This window comes from Camelina sativa, chromosome 3 (genome assembly GCF_030686135.1).
Source record: "Camelina sativa cultivar CO46 ecotype springtype chromosome 3, ASM3068613v1".
In the NCBI taxonomy this organism is placed as follows: Eukaryota; Viridiplantae; Streptophyta; class Magnoliopsida; order Brassicales; family Brassicaceae; genus Camelina; species Camelina sativa.
The window spans coordinates 7,603,185-7,619,428 of NC_141882.1; the positions used below are offsets into that span (position 1 = coordinate 7,603,185).

The 16,244-nt window shown below is 36.1% G+C and overlaps 5 protein-coding genes and 4 non-coding genes across 11 annotated transcripts; 3 read left to right on the forward strand and 6 right to left on the reverse strand.

The window, feature by feature from the left end:
- The first annotated feature begins 223 nt into the window (after positions 1-223).
- Positions 224-2,175, forward strand: LOC104775994 (photosynthetic NDH subunit of subcomplex B 4, chloroplastic). The gene is made up of 6 exons (XM_010499982.3): positions 224-490; positions 570-611; positions 713-893; positions 998-1,053; positions 1,133-1,204; positions 1,936-2,175. Exons 1-6 carry the CDS (start codon positions 425-427, stop codon positions 2,047-2,049), a joined length of 531 nt encoding a protein of 176 aa, XP_010498284.1. The 5' UTR covers positions 224-424; the 3' UTR covers positions 2,050-2,175.
- Positions 2,176-6,269: 4,094 nt separating this feature from the next.
- Positions 6,270-7,896, forward strand: LOC104775995 (protein BYPASS1-LIKE). The gene has a single exon (XM_010499983.3). It carries the CDS (start codon positions 6,556-6,558, stop codon positions 7,714-7,716), a length of 1,161 nt encoding a protein of 386 aa, XP_010498285.1. The 5' UTR covers positions 6,270-6,555; the 3' UTR covers positions 7,717-7,896.
- A 373-nt stretch (positions 7,897-8,269) lies between these two features.
- LOC147946669 (small nucleolar RNA snoR122) lies at positions 8,270-8,343 on the reverse strand. Its single transcript, XR_015595741.1, has one exon. It is a non-coding gene; the product is annotated as a small nucleolar RNA snoR122 (small nucleolar RNA).
- A 60-nt stretch (positions 8,344-8,403) lies between these two features.
- LOC147946670 (small nucleolar RNA R44/J54/Z268 family) lies at positions 8,404-8,500 on the reverse strand. The gene has a single exon (XR_015595729.1). It is a non-coding gene; the product is annotated as a small nucleolar RNA R44/J54/Z268 family (small nucleolar RNA).
- Positions 8,501-8,594: 94 nt separating this feature from the next.
- Positions 8,595-8,691, reverse strand: LOC147946671 (small nucleolar RNA R44/J54/Z268 family). The gene has a single exon (XR_015595730.1). It is a non-coding gene; the product is annotated as a small nucleolar RNA R44/J54/Z268 family (small nucleolar RNA).
- A 127-nt stretch (positions 8,692-8,818) lies between these two features.
- On the reverse strand, positions 8,819-8,895 carry LOC147946672 (small nucleolar RNA Z267). The gene has a single exon (XR_015595704.1). It is a non-coding gene; the product is annotated as a small nucleolar RNA Z267 (small nucleolar RNA).
- A 321-nt stretch (positions 8,896-9,216) lies between these two features.
- Positions 9,217-12,431, forward strand: LOC104775996 (agamous-like MADS-box protein AGL65). 3 transcript variants are annotated; one of them, XM_010499984.3, is made up of 12 exons: positions 9,217-9,684; positions 9,776-9,961; positions 10,326-10,385; positions 10,488-10,506; positions 10,606-10,670; positions 10,771-10,786; positions 10,886-10,947; positions 11,043-11,139; positions 11,266-11,316; positions 11,403-11,539; positions 11,621-12,077; positions 12,162-12,431. In XM_010499984.3, exons 2-12 carry the CDS (start codon positions 9,777-9,779, stop codon positions 12,171-12,173), a joined length of 1,161 nt encoding a protein of 386 aa, XP_010498286.2. In that variant the 5' UTR covers positions 9,217-9,684; position 9,776; the 3' UTR covers positions 12,174-12,431. The 3 variants fall into 3 exon arrangements, with proteins under 3 accessions (XP_010498286.2, XP_087356857.1, XP_087356852.1); XM_087500726.1 differs by lacking the exon at positions 9,217-9,684 and having other exon boundaries at positions 9,906-9,961; positions 10,326-10,390; XM_087500731.1 differs by lacking the exons at positions 9,217-9,684; positions 10,488-10,506 and having other exon boundaries at positions 9,900-9,961.
- A 181-nt stretch (positions 12,432-12,612) lies between these two features.
- Positions 12,613-13,345, reverse strand: LOC104778778 (E3 ubiquitin-protein ligase RDUF2-like). The gene has a single exon (XM_087496138.1). The coding sequence runs from the start codon at positions 13,273-13,275 to the stop codon at positions 12,640-12,642; it is 636 nt and encodes a 211-aa protein (XP_087352264.1). The 5' UTR covers positions 13,276-13,345; the 3' UTR covers positions 12,613-12,639.
- A 632-nt stretch (positions 13,346-13,977) lies between these two features.
- LOC147946673 (uncharacterized) lies at positions 13,978-15,279 on the reverse strand. The gene has a single exon (XM_087507200.1). It carries the CDS (start codon positions 15,277-15,279, stop codon positions 13,978-13,980), a length of 1,302 nt encoding a protein of 433 aa, XP_087363326.1.
- Between the last annotated feature and the right edge of the window lie 965 nt (positions 15,280-16,244).

Consider the following 16,244-nt stretch of genomic DNA (forward strand, 5'->3'; position numbering starts at 1 on the left):
TGCACGTATAGAAGACTGAATGTGTTCTGTTATTGCTAACTTGGGCAAATAAATAAATAAAAACAGTTTGTTGACTTGACACGGGGAAGGATACAACTTGAATTAGTTGGAGAGTTTTAAGATTGTAATAGCAAGTCTGGAAGGGTCATACTCGCCAGCTTTCATTTGTTAGAAAGACTAAAAATAGGGTCCTGTGATTGCTAACCTGCGCTTTTGATGTTTTGTTCCTTTGTTTATTTCTCACAAGAGTTTAAGTGTGGACGTTACTGATTCCCTTATCCACACACATCTTCTGCCTCCAATAATCTAATCTTTATAAACTTTAAAAACTGAAATTGAATAATAGAAAAAAAGATTGTAACGCCACTGTGTCTTCTATCTCTCTCTCTTCCATTCAGTGCCACGCCGCCATCAAGAAGTAACAATGGCTGAAGCTTTTACAAGTTCCACCTTCACTAACCTCCACATCCCTTCTTTTTCCAATCACTCGGTACATATTATTTCATATACTAACAGTTTATATATTAATATGTAAAGAATACTTCAGAGAATTTTGTCTTGTGTTGTAGCCTAAGCAGATTTCAGGACCAAATCATGGATATTGGCTATCTGTGAGTAATCTTCTCTACCTAATGACTTAAATTATAAGAATCTCCTTCTATTCTATTTCTTGTTATGAACTTACGTTTTTAAGATTTGAAAAAAATATTAGAGGAAAGTGAATGAGAAGAGGGAAAAAAATCTGATGATGAGAGGAAGCTTATGTGTAAGAAAGGCATTGCCACATGATTTGCCATTAATGGCTGTGATGGTCCAACAGATTGAAGGGATGCGTGATATCATTACTGAGAAACACGTGTGGCATCTAAGTGATAAAGCCATCAAGAATGTTTGTAAGTTACAAATTTGGGGTTTCTTGAGAAGAAGATTCTTTACTAAGTAGAAATTATAAAAGGTTTTGATTTAATGTTTTGACATTGATCTTGATCATTTGCAGATATGTTCTATATCATGTTCACTTGTTGGGGATGTTTGTACTTCGGTTCCGCAAAAGTATGGAAATAAAAAACTCAAATTGAATATCTTGATCCATTTGCTGCATTGGGATCTTAATAATGGTGTGATATTATAGGATCCATTCTATGACTCGGAGGAGTACCGTGGAGATGGAGGTGATGGAACTGGTTATTGGGTCTACGAAACTGTATGTATCTCTTTCTAACTTAGAAATTAAATACTTACAAATAACATACAACTTATAATTAGGGATGTTGCAATGGACTAGCCAGCCTACCATAATTAGGGATGTTGCTATGATGGCCTATGGACTAGCTAGTCCACTTTGATATTAGTAGACTGTAAACCGTTGAAGTCCGGTTTGTCCATCGCGGTCTAGCATGCCTTACACAGCGATAAAAGATGAACATACAGTAGTTGGCTTTAGGTTTGTGTTTGATATTCATTTGTTTCAAATAAATTTACAACTTTAATCATCTAAACAAAAATTACAATCCTTGTGTTAGCATTTGAGTTTACTAATTATTCAAAATAAATATACAAACTTAATCATCATTATAAAAGAAAAAGGCGTTTGTTAATAAACGTCAAATACAAATAAAATGGGGGATTTTCCATTTGTGTCTCGTGTGTATACGTTTGAACTTACAAAACGTTGATTTTGTTTTCCTTCTCAACGTGAAATTTATTTCAAACCTTGTGTTAAGGTTTGATGTTACACTGATTTTATCCTATATAGTTCGGGATATACATGTGGATTTTCCTGTCGTGCTTAATAATAAGGTTGGGTAAGATTGGGCTGGGTCGGCTCATAGACATTTGGCACATCACAAATATAGTAAACGTACAACTATTAGTATAAGATTGGATAATAGTTGTTTATTGTGTTTTGGGCCTTTTTCGCTAATATGGGTGCAGCAAGAAGACATAGAAGAGAAAGCAAGAGCAGAGCTATGGCGTGAAGAACTTATTGAAGAAATTGAACAGAAAGTTGATGGCATAAGAGAGCTAGAAGAAGCTGTTACTAAGTAGAAAACTAACTTGTAAATCATATACCAATTTGACATACACATATATATATATATATATTTCTTATAACGGTCATAAAACATTATTATACTCTCTTCCATTTTATATAACAAAGTTATCTGTTTCTTTGTTGTGTTGTGTTCTAAATCATTGAACGAACATGTTAGGAGCACTTGACACCATGAGAAATTTTTTTGTCTCAAGTATTTTTAAAATGTTGACGAATCCGTTTTTTCTGTGTTTATATAAATTAATTTACTCAATTGGGGCTAAATTAATTGGTCGTATACACTGGAAAGTGAGTCCGATGAGGAACAATTAGCGGGAAATACGCTTTTGCACGATTTTATCTGTGTCGTCGAACTGACGAAAGTATAAAAACAAAACTAAAAACAATTTTTTAGCTAGAATAAGTTAAGATAAGGAGAGCTTGTCATGTCTTTGTCAGTAATCTTCGTGCTTCCATGTTTCAAAGCTTTTTTTCTAGCTTGTAATTCACACGAGTGGTTTTTATTTGTTTATTTTTGTGTTCTTTTAAAATTTAAGCTTAAATTTCAGATATTGATTTTTTTTTTCTTTGTTGTTGTGGTGTGCGTGAGTTAGGATTTAGGAACACATGACAGGAGATATGATGTAACATTTTTATTTACACAAAAAGAAAAAAAATATATCAATATGTTTTAGAGGTGATATTAGTTTGAGATTTATGAAGATTTTTGAAGAGTCCAATAAAATTATTAAGGGGGAGGTATTGGTTTAGGATTTAGAAAAATTTTTAATGACTTTAAAAATTAGGTAAAATATGTTGTTATTCAATCAAGACTTTTAAAAACTCTTTAAAAATTTGGTGTTATTGGTTGTGGATTTGTAAAAAGTTATCTAAAATCTTGATAAATCTAGTGTTATTGGATTAAGAGTTTTATAAAGTCATTAAAAGTTTTATGTTATTCAAGTAAAACAAAAGAATCTTGGATTGTTAATGAATTCAAATTTTATGTTATTGGTTTAGGATTTTATATCATTTCCTTCATAACAAAAGTCATGAAAACTCTTTCATCAAATAGAAAGATTTTACAAGATTAGAAAAAACAAATCATCAAGATTTTAAAAAACTTCCTAAACAATCTCTTAGAATCCTTCATTTTTAACTTTTAATTTTCTATGATTCTAACAATCAGCAAGAACATAAAGTCATTAAAATTCTTTCTAAATCCTAAACCAATACCTCCCCCTAAAAATGAGTAAGTGAAAGATTGTTAAAGATTGTTAGAGAGTTTTGTTGATTACTTTTCTAAAATCTTGTAAAGTCCTCCAAACAATTTCTGTATTTTTATGATATTTTCCATGATTTTATTTTGTAAAAGAAGCGTCTAAAATCATGAACCAATAACATAATAATTGAACTCATTAACAATCCTATATAACATTTGTTAAGATTTTAATGACTTTATAAAAATCTAAATCCAATAACCCAGATTTGTTAAGATTTTAAATGACTTTTTACAAATCACAAACTAATAACACTAAACTTTAACAGAGTTTAACAAAATCTTAATCTAATAACAAAAAATTCTACATAACATTTAAAATCTTTAAAACTCTATTCAAATCTTAAACCAATAATCCCACTGTAGTGTATTCTGTCGTATATCAATTAATTCTTGTAGTTGTACAGTTTTAATTCTGTCCCAAACATGATCGATGACTGCTAATGACAGATTTATCATAGGGTGAATTAGGTGAGTAACCAAAAAAAAAACTAACAAATAATATAGCCATCAATTTGAAAAAAATAGAAATTTAAGAGTAAGGGTAGAGTAAATTACCTTTTTAGGTATTATGGTTTAGAGATAATGGTGGATGGGGTGGACGTCGGTGGTGGTAGACGGTGGTCCGGTGGTGGTGTGGCGATGGTCCGGCGAGACTAGGCGGTGGTCCGGCGATGGTATGGCGACGGTCCGACGATGGTCCAGTGGCAGTCTGGCGAGACTAAGCGGTGGTCCGACGATGGTCCGGTGGTGGTGTGGCGGTGGTCCGGCGATGGTCCGACGATAGTCCGACGATGGTCCGGCGATAGTCCGGTGGTGGTCCGACAATGGTCCGACGGCAGTCCGGCGAGACTAGGTGGTGGTCCGGCGGCGGTCCGGCGGTAGTAGAAAGTGGTTGTTAGGAAGCAGGGGGTGTGGTGTATGGTGGAAGAAGTTGGTTAGCGATAAATATGTATATATTGTATATTATACAGATAATATTGTAGGTATATAGTTAGAGTAGTCATTTAGTTAATTTTAGGTTCTTTTTAAGTCATTCTCGTCAATTCCCCTTTATTATACTCCATCATTCACACATTTTTTTGTTATAAATTCATTAAAGTTTCTCGATCATTTTTACATTATTTTTTTATTTTTTTTCGTCTGAAGATTTCCATTATAAAATACGATTTTGAACTACAATGGTGGAATACGTTTTTGAAACCCCAAGCTGGAGGAAAAACAAAGCTATCCCCAGAAACTAGAGCCCAAAAGAAGGAAACTACACCCAAACGAGGGAAACTTATACAGAAAAACAAACTACAAAACCTGAAGGAACTACCAATGGAATAATCTCAATTAAGCCCAAACCAGAGAACCATGGAGAAAGCGAGTTGAAGTAGAACGAATTGGGGAACCTGATAGAGAAATTGCCGAAGGAAGATGAACGCATTAGCTCAAGGAAGACGACCAAACCAACCTTCTAGCAAAACTGGAGGAAACCCAAACAAGTGGGTAAGCTGAACCATCCACGATTTGCAATAAGAGGAACCCGATTGAAAACTCAGCCATGGAAGGGCAATCAGAGACAAACCATAAGCAAAATCCAAGAAAGATTATCGTAGCAGAACAAGTCAACCAGGCTAACAACCAAATCAAAGAAGAGAGGCCACAAAGGAGCTGATACCGGATTGCACGAAAAGGCCAACTTGTAGATTAAGGACCTCTAAATCCAAAGACCTAGCCAAAACCAACGATTAGACCGTCGTAAACAAAGAAGGACATAAGCTATCAAACCACATAAAACCAAAGCCAAGTCACTCAACACAACCAAAAGAGGAGGAACCCAAAAACAACGAGGCCGTTGTCGCAAAATCAAAGGGAACTTCAAGCGAATTCAGGGATACGAGAAACTGACTAAATACAAGCTTCAGCTGAGACAACACCACGGCAGAGCCAACAAAATCCAAGAAAAAGCTCTTCAGATCCACCTCAAAAGCAACCAGAACATGCGATAAAGTCATCATCGACTCACAATCAAACGAGAACAGAGCCGATGAACTAGAGTGTCGAGACATTAAAACCAGATCGGGAATCTTGAACCTCCACGACCAGATCAGAAAGACGAAAAGGAGCCACCTGAGAATAGATCCACTTCCGAACATCAACAATCGACCACCAATCCTCCGAAATAGTCACCACGCCGAAAGGAACTTACCATCACCGAGAGTAAATGACAAAGGTTGGAGACGACGAAACTGAATATTGACAAAGCTAGGAAGACAAACTAAAACGAGAAGAAACTGGAACCGACAATAGTGTTGTGGAAGCCATCCATCGCCGGCCATCGGAGAAAAGCTCTTGGTTGACGGCTAGGGCGAATACTTCCTCGAGGTGTGCGCGTTTATTGTTACGAAAATTTTCATTAGTTTACCTACCATATGAGTATAAAAGCGTATAAAATAGTATAATGTTAAAGAGTTTATTTCCTAACTTAGCTTTTAAATTTGCAGAGGTAAATGTTACTGTTGTAGTACTATTATCATTGTTTATTTGTTTTCTAGTACTATCAGAAAAAAGAGAATTCCATGTCAGCATTTTTGTCCTTGAGGGATTCTAGAACGACGAGAAAGAATCAGTCAGACAAGACCGAGTCCGTCTCTCTCTTTCTCTCTCTTTCTCTCTCTTCATTACAAAACACGCCAACGAAGACTTAGCTGTCTTTTTTCTCCACATGTGCAGTGCATTGACCTAGGCTCCGTCACAGCTCTTGTTACCGCCACGTGACACCCTTCAATATCTCACTCTTTGACTTCATATATCACAGCCCCGTGACTTTTAAGAATTTGCTGTAACTGAGATTTTTTACACTGCAGCATTTACTTCCTACAGATCCTTGTACTTTTTATTACAATGCTAGACGTGTATCGTACCGAGTAACAAAAGAGAAAAAGGAATGAGAACACAAAAAATCAAATTCTAGCTTTACTCGTCACACCTTTTATTAGTATTAGTCCCAGTGAATGAAAAAACAAAAACAAAGAGAAAGTGAACTAATATTGAATGTTTCTAAATTACGCGGTCAAAATAATCGCTTTATAAATACATATCTTCTCCTTCCTAAGCTTTCATCAATCATCATCACTCACTTTCTCTCTCAATCCAAAACCAATACTAATTAAACCAAAAAAGAAGATATTTTTCCCCCAAGTCTGAGAATTTTTCTGAGAAAAAAAGTTTCGATTTTGCGTCTGTTTTGAGGATGCCAGCAACGGATTTTCAAGGATCATTTGGAAGGTCGTTGCTAAGTTTACGGCGAGACCAAGTTGACTCATCATCATCAGCCGGAAATAGTAGCCACCACCACAACCACCACGAGCCAAGCAACATGGAGGTTGAGCTAGATTCGTTTCAGAGACAAGTCGCTGAGAAATTCATCGATCTCAACGCCTCTTCCAACGACCTTCTCTCCCTCGAGTGGATCGGAAAGCTTCTTGATTCTTTCCTCTGTTGTCAAGAAGAGTTTCGAGCTATCGTCTTCAACCATCGTTCTCAGATCTCTAAATCTCCGATGGACAGATTGATTTCTGACTACTTCGAACGGAGCATCAAAGCTCTCGATGTCTGTAACGCAATCCGCGACGGTATCGAACAGATCCGTCAATGGGAGAAACTTGCCGACATCGTTATCTCTGCTTTAGATAGTCAGCACCGTTCGATCGGAGAAGGACAGCTCCGGCGAGCTAAGAAAGCTCTGGTCGATTTAGCAATCGGAATGCTCGACGAGAAAGATCATCCTTCCGGTACAAATCTAGCTCACCGGAACCGTTCATTCGGAAGGGTCAAAGAGAGTCACCACCGCTCGATTGGTAACTTCAGATCTCTTTCTTGGAGTGTTTCAAGATCATGGTCAGCTTCTAAGCAGTTACAAGCTCTAGCTAACAACTTAGCAACGCCTAGACCAAACGAGGTTGCTGCGAGCAATGGTTTAGCTGTACCAGTTTACACAATGACTTCGGTTTTGCTTTTTGTCATGTGGGTTTTGGTAGCTGCGATTCCTTGTCAAGACCGTGGATTGCAAGTTAACTTCTTTGTGCCTAGGCATTTCCAATGGGCAGCTCCTGTTATGTCGTTGCACGATAAGATTGTTGAGGAATCTAAGAGAAGAGATAGGAAGAACTGTTGTGGATTGCTCAAGGAGATTGATAGGATTGAGAAGAGTTCGAGGTTGATGAATGAATTGATCGATTCGATTCATTTTCCGTTGAATGATCACAAGGAAGCTGAGGTGAAACAGAGAGTTGATGAGCTCGTTCAGGTTCGTGAAGCTTTGAGAAATGGTTTGGATCCGTTTGAGAGGAAAGTTAGAGAAGTTTTTCATCGGATTGTGAGAAGCAGAACCGAGAGTCTTGATTCTCTTTGATCTTTTTGAACATGTTTGTCCGAATATGATGATGACTCATACATATTTGGATTTTTCTTCCCTTTTTTTTTCTATTTATCTTTTTTGATCACTTGTAAAAAAAAGAAACTCAGGGAGTGTAGAAGTTATCTTCTTATCTCTTTGTGTTTGCTAATAGTGATGATGTTCGTCTTTTGAGAAGCTACTTGTTTAGTTTGTTGATATATTGAGGTTCTACATTCAAGAAACAAAAGAATCTAACATTGCGAAGAAAGATTTTCTTTAGTTTGATGTGTTCTGCAATATGTGTTCCAAGTTTACAACTCGAATTGAAAATACATAGAAAACTCTACACGTTTAAACTCCAATCTCTAATCTTCAAAATCTTCTGTTTTGCCCAAATTCATAGTCTCCTCTACTTCATATCTGGCAAGTGTTTCTTCCTGCAAACATAGCTTAAATGCATATAAATCAACTCTATGGATTAAGGCTTTAGACCAAAACAAAGCTTTAATTGCAAATAACTAGACAGTTCCTCACAAGTTTATAGTCATTTTTTAACAATTTAAAGGTTTGCCTCAGACATTTGTGATATTCATCACCAAAAAATCTGATAATACGTGCAATTGTAAAGACACATCATTGGCAAACACAAACTAATCAAACAAAATTGTTTAAAGATAAAAAAAATTTGATGATTCAAAGTTATGTGCATCAGAGAGATTCCCATCTAGACATTAGTCATCATTCTCATCTCCTAACAAGGAGATTCTGATGTCCCTGTCTTTTAATCGTCACTTGCACTCATCAAAAGACAGCAAAAAGGGGTATTAAAAACACAAAACAAAACAACAACCAAAACTAAACTGCACACACTAAACTGCATAATTTTATGACATGTTGCATCAGTGAGATTCCCATCTAGACATTAGTCATCATTCGCATCTCTTAACAAAGAGACTCTGATGTCCCTGTCTTTTCATCATCACTTGCATTAATCAGACAAAACCCAAATCAAATCAGAAACTAGGAGTAGCCAACAAAACCATATCACATCAATAAGCTCAAAGATCAGATTAAAACAAGAGAAAACAGATTTGTAACCATGAGAAAGAACAAAAAAAAAACGCCTCATGAGTTGATTTCTTGTTCCTAGAGACTCATCTCTCAAAGTATATTTAAAACCATCAGGGGCATAAAAACCTAACAACACAGACACACAAACACCCGACATTTAGACATGCAAAAGATCGAATCTCTGAGAAAATCTCAATACTAGGCTTCATCTCGGTAAGTATTAAATAGAGGAATTGAAGAACAGAGGCGGAGCTAAATTAGGGCAGAGACAGACAAGTCAATGGGTATCAATGGGCTTTTAAAAAAAAAATTTATACACTGGCCCAATATCAAGTGAGCAAAACCGGTATGGTATTGTCGGTTCGAAAAATATTGGATTAAATAGCAATCGATTAAGGAAAACCGGGTTTGGTTAACCTTTGTCTCTCTCCCTCTCTCTAACACAGAAGCACACAATTCCGTTGGTCGACGTCTTAAGTTTGCCAGCGAAATCGAAGGTAGTCCCTTCGTCTGCTTTCTGTGAGCTTTCTCTCTGTTCCACCATTAATCTTTCCCTTTTTTCTCTTATTCAAAATTTTTCTTCTTCTTCTTCTTCTTCGGGACAAATATTTTTTTCAATTTTCTTTCTTCCTCCATGATCTTTCTCTTCTTCGTGACTTCGCCTCCTCTGTGCTCATTTTCATGAATTCTTCTCTTGTTTCGACGCAAAGACCCATTTTTTTCTCTGTTTCTGCTGCGAAAGACAAGACCCTTTTTATATAAAAAGAACCATCTTCCGTTACAGTGACTCTGTGTCCGAATATAGACGTCCCCCATCTTCAAAGATTGGATCTTTTTTTTTTGCTCTGCTATAACCAATTTCATCATTTGATCAATCCCTTGCAAAAATTAAAATTTCACCTCGTGATTGAAGTGAGTATTCGCAAGAAAATGTTCATCCTTTGGGAAATTTCACTCTTCTTTTATGGGATATTTTTTGATGAATGTTTTGTTTATAAAACAGGATGGGTAGAGTTAAGTTGAAGATTAAACGGCTTGAGAGCACAAGTAACAGGCAAGTTACATACACGAAGAGAAAAAATGGGATATTGAAGAAAGCCAAAGAGTTATCCATTTTGTGTGATATTGATATTGTCCTTCTAATGTTTTCTCCTACCGGAAGGGCTACTGCTTTCCATGGAGAACACAGGTATTATAACATTCCCAAGCTTGTTTCTCTTTTATCATCTTTAATACTTTGGTTTAGGAACTCATAAAAATTTTGTAAGGATGTTAGCTGGAATGGTTAGAGTATTGTGAAGATCACACAATGCATAAGTAGGAACTGATTAGGGGTATTTTGAGCTTTGGGAGAGATAAGGGACTCTAAAAAGACTTTAAACTGTTCTAGTTTCCTCAGTTATCAATTCTCAGATATTGTTCTTTGTTGTTATGTAAGTACTAAAGAGTGATTCTTGCTTCTTGAATCTAATAGAGAGGGGTGATCGATTGAGGTTCTGTATTCAAGTTTCTTGCAATATACTGTTATTAGACTTAACTTGGTTTTTGTGCAGTTGCATTGAAGAGGTTATTTCCAAGTTTGCGCAATTAACTCCACAAGAAAGGACAAAAAGGTATGGTAAGCATTATGCTAAAAGTTTGGATACTATCAGTCCTTTGATGCAATTTGTGTTACGAAACTAAAATCAAAATGTTTTTTTTTTTTAATGCAACAGGAAACTGGAGAGCCTTGAAGTAAAGACATAAAAACTCACTGAATTTCTTCCTTTCTATATCATCAACTTTATGTTTCGTTTGAAACAAAAATTTGAGCTGATTTTTGCTCAACTGCAGGCATTGAAGAAGACTTTTAAGAAACTGGATCATGATGTAAATATACATGACTTTTTAGGAGCAAGGTACTTGCCATAAGTTCTTATAATTAATAAGTAATAACCATATCTTGTCATTGTAAGCCTCTCATATATCTGAGATGTTGTTGTCTACTCTATCCTGCAGGAATCAAACTATTGAGGTATGGATCAACCATCTCCGGTTCTTGAACTTTCGTGGATACTTTTTAATCTCTTTGACTCAAATTGCTAAAGTTCGTGTTAACATAACCACATGACAGGGTCTAAGTAACCAAGTAGCGATTTACCAATCTCAGCTTATGGAGTGTCATAGGAGGTTGAGGTGTGAAACTTTATAGTTCCCTGCGTTATAAATTTTGCCTCTTGAAATCTTACTTTCAATCTTATAATTCGTTTTCTTCTGGACGGTGTTTTCAGTTGCTGGACGAACATTGATAGAATAGAAAACACACAGCACCTCAGTTTATTGGAAGAATCATTGAGGAAATCTATTGAAAGAATCCAGATTCATAAGGTTTGTTATTATGTTTTCCTTTTCACTCAATGACTCAGCCATTATAGACCTAAGATTCAGGAGTTCATTTCATTTCCCTGAACATATGAAATATACTTACGAAAGACAATATCCTCCATTTTTCAGGAACATTACGCAAAAAACCAACTTTTACCAATAGAGTGTACAACAACACAGGTTATAACCATTTGTCTCCTTTCTCTCTCCTGCTCTCTGTCTCTCCTCAGGATATGTTCTTAACCTGACCCAGCTTTTAAATGCAGTTTCACAGCGGGATACAGTTGCCTATGGCGATGGGAGGTAATAGTAATATGCAAGAAGCTCACTCGATGTCTTGGCTTCCTGATAATGATAACCAGCAAACAATCTTACCTGGTGATTCCAGTTATCTTCCTCATAGGTAAGAGTCTAAGTCACAATTAAAAAACCAATTTCACTATGAAAGTGCTCACTCAAGTTATGCTTTACTGATTTCAAACAGAGAGATTGATGGATCGATTCCTGTTTACACAAGCTGCTTCTTTGAGTCTATTAAACCAGAAGATCAGATATGTAGCAACCCGGGACAACAGTTTGAGCACTTAGAACAACAAGGAAACGGTTGTTTGGGTTTACAACAACTTGGAGAGGAATATTCATATCCTACCCCATTTGGTTCTACTTTGGGAATGGAAGACGATCAAGAGAAAAAGATAAAATCTGAAATGGAATTGAACAACTTGCAACAGCAACACCAACACCAACACCAACAACAACAGCAACAGCAACAACAACTTGATCCTTCAATGTATGATCCAATGGCTAATGATAATAGTGGCTGCTTTCAAATTCCTCATGATCAGTCCATGTTTGTCAATGATCATCATCATCATCATCATCATCACCATCATCAAAATTGGGTTCCAGATTCCATGTTTGGTCAGACTTCTTACAACCAGGTTAGTGTTTTATACCTTCATTGTAACTATCTAGCTATATGATCCACCAAACTGAATATGTCTCTGTATCTTTGGTGATTGCAGCAACCGAACTAACTCAAGACATGGCTTATGTATGTATGATGACTGGACTTATGTTTGACAGGACTAGTTTGAGCCATTGCTACAGTGTCCAAGATAAAAATATATATATATATATATAAATATAGAGAGAGTGTACATGTTTTTGTATGTATGAGCTTGTGTCATATACTCAGGGGAGTTTTTAGGCATTTTGTGTATAAGAAATATTGTCTAGGAACCATATATTTTACAAGAATGATAAATATAATCATCGATATATTGTTTTCTATAGATGTTGGCCAAGTGTAGCTTTTCAAGACTCTCTTGATACATATCACTCTTATCATGACAGCATACATAACAAACTCCAAATTAAGTTCTAAGTTATGAAAAAGGGAATTTAATTATATGTACTGTAGAAAAAGGAAAGCTGCATTACAATAAGAAGTAACCCTAAATCCAGTCCACAGTCTCGAACTAATTTTGTTGCCAAATTAGTTCAATATTGATCTTCACACGGCAACTTGAAACGACACAGCGGACAAGTGTGATTGGTCTTAAACCACGTTAGGAGACACTCATCGTCAAAGTCATGACCACAAGGTAAATTCACAACTCTACTTTCACCGTTAATAAACTCTTTCAAACAAATAGCGCACGTTGTCTCGCCAGTAGAACTAACCTTCTCGTATATTTTCCTGATTAAGGACTTGACCACGAGATTGCTTGCGGGTCTCAAAGGGAAATTGTTGGTTTCGTGGAACGAGACTTGAACCGCTTCTTCAATCTGAATCACTTCTTCAATGTGAGAGTTAGGAATAAGAAGCAAGGACACTAGCAAATCATACCCCGGAGAAGAGTTATGACTTGCGGACGAAGTAACTTCGTCAACATAGAAGATTAGCTTTGTTATCGCATCGTAAGTATCATCGTTGCTAATTCCTGATTCCATCAAGAAATAGTTCAGGTCTTCTTTGCTTCGACACTTCTCGTCATCATCGTGTATGAATTCTTCCATAAACGACGAAGCCGTAAAAGTCGGATTATAACCGACGACGTTTGCATTGATTGTGATTGTGCCGTCGCCCTCTGGTTCAGGATTGCGTCTAATATGGTGATCCAATACGGTTCTCATGATTGATTGAAGACAATGATGATGAAAAATTAAAATAAGAAAATCAAAAGTGATGGCTCTGTGTGTGTTGTGTTTATGTTCAGGGTTGTCACAACCCTATATATATATATAGATGATTCTGCGTGCATTCGTTTGCCTAGTGGGATTTGGAAATACACTTTATTGTTTAAGATTTTAAGTACTATTTTGATATTTTCCAAGATTTCCTTTTTCTTTTTCTGTTATTATCTTATTTGGGTTTGTTTATTTTTCCTTTTTTCTTTCTTTATAACATCTTATGATGCTCTTCTGTTTTCCCTTTTTAAATTAGTATAAATCTAATTTACTTTTTTTTTCGCACATTATTATAAGATGGGAAAAGAAAACCCTTAAAGGTCCTAAGTCAACTCTGTATTATTCGTTTTAAATTTGATTTCAATTTTTTTGCCAAAATTCACATGATAGACTTAATCTTATACGCAAATCTATTAGAACAATATTGTAAATACATAATTTGTTTCTATTTAGGTAATGGAGGGTTTATTTCGCAGCTGTTAGATATACATATATATTAGAGTAATATATTAAATTTATAGCATAGAACCATAGAAAACGAATCGATATATAGAATAGAAGTATAGAACCATATAAACTGATTTATATAAAAATAAACTATGGTATATTTTGCACAAAACGCAAAGCTTCTCAAATCTCCTTCACCCTTCATCTCCCACATGGCATCTCGTAACGACACAATGGACAGACATGACTACTCATAAACCATTTCATAACACACTCCTCGTCGAACTCGTGTCCACACGGTAAAGGCACAATACTTCTTCCGTCGTTAAATTCCTCCAAACAAATAGAGCACATGTCAATCTCACCGACCACATCATCGCTAGTCTTCTTGTATATTTTTCTTTTCAAAGACTCGACAGTGAGCTTGCTCGCAGGTCTCGACCTGACAATATTGGCCTCATTGAATGAGGCTTGAAAAACTTCTTCAATCAGAGAACGATCCCTCTCTTCAATTCGATGATGAGAGTCGTCGAAGCTAACATTGTGCTCATCCCATAAGTGTCGAAACTCGAAGACTCGAACAAGCTGATATGGAGCCATTTCTCCACGGACATAAATAACCTCGTGCTGATCATCCTCTAAACCAAGAACCTCTTCTTCGATGGTCTCATTGAGCGAGACTTGAAAACCTTGTCCAAGTTGAGATGGAGCAGCTTCTTCAGTTTGATGATCAAAGTCAAAGCTAACATTGTGCACATCCAATAACTGTACAAAGTCGTCGACTCGAGCAACTTGTTCAAGCTGAGATGGAGCTGCTTCTTCATAGACAAAGATAACATCGGGCTCATCCTCTAAACCTAGAACGTCTTCTTCAATGGTCTCATTGATCGAGACTCGAAAAACTTCTCTAAGCTGAGACCGAGCTGCCTCTTCAGTTCGATGGTCAAAGTCAAAGATAACGTCTTGCTCATCCTCTATATGATGATCAAATTCAAATATAATATCCTGCTCATCATCCTCTAAACCTGAAACTTCTTCTTCAATGGTCTCACTGAGTGAGACTCGAAGACCTTCTTCAAGCTGAGATGGAGCTGCTTCTTCAATTTGATGATGATCAAATTCAAAGATAACATCGTGCTCATCCAGTAAACCTAGGACGTGTACCTCAATTTGTTCAGAAGGAACATCGATAGTAAGAGTCCTCAAGTACACTGCACAACCTAGATTATAATCATCAGAGGAAATTGCTTGATCTACAAGTCTCCGTAAGTGTAAAAACACATCGTAATCATCTACGGGAGTGGTTTCTCCTGACCACATCAAGAATTCAGTAAGCTCTACATCTATACATTCAGGGTTACCAGAGAATTCTATTAGTTTTTCATAGAGGTCCCAATAGATGATACTTTGATATATTTTGGTTGTAGAAACACTGATTTTGATTGTGCCAACATTATCGGGTTCAGGATTGTGGTCGATTTCGTAGGAAAAGAACGAGATCATCACGGCGAGAAGAGCGAAGAAGAAAAAGAAAGAAAATTGGATTATAAATCAAATCGATGATGATATATGGGTTTAGGGTTCTCTTGAATTATTTCATCTACATATTTATATTAGAGGGACTAGATTGGTATAAATAAATTTAGCAGAATATCTAATTCTATTGGGATTCGATAACGTCACAGTTTTCATTGATATTTTTTTTTTCATGTTTTCTTCTAAATTTCATAACGATGGATAATTTCCCTTTTTCTTGTTATTTATGGTAGAAATTTAGTTTTCAATTAATGTTTTTATGAAGTTAATTAATGCAAAAAAAAAGTTCCCTTTGTTTTTTACATTATAAGCATATATGATTGCTTTGACCAAAAAAAAAAAAAAAAAAAAAACATATATGATTGCAGCAACCGAACTAATTAATCAGGAGATTCAGGACAGGACTCACGTATACAACATACTACTGTATTCTATGGATACTGGACTTATGCCTGAGTTTCTGAGGCATTGCTATATTGAATGTCCAAGATATACTCATAGGAGTTTAAGGCACTTTGTGTATATATAAGAGATGTTTTCTAGGAACCATATATTTTGTAAAAATGATCGGTATATTTTCCTTTACTCCTTTAATAGATTATAGATGTTGTTTTTTTTTTTTGAAATTATGTGAATTTCATTAAACCGAAAATTTGTTGAAGTTACAATGCCGAATTACATGGTTCGTCCCTTGCTCAAAAAAATAAAAACAAGGAAGGAGACACCGAAGAGAAGATATACACCCAAGCCTTAGTTATATTTCAACCATACTAGCAAGAGGTTTTTGAAGTTCCTCCTGCTCTGCTTTGCCCGAATGGCATCCCGGATTTGACGGTCGAGGGTCTTGAAGATGGTAATAGCATCCGTAGTAGCGTTGTTGTGGTACCTGTAATTCCGCTCATGCCATATTGCATAGAGGGTAGCTTGTGCAG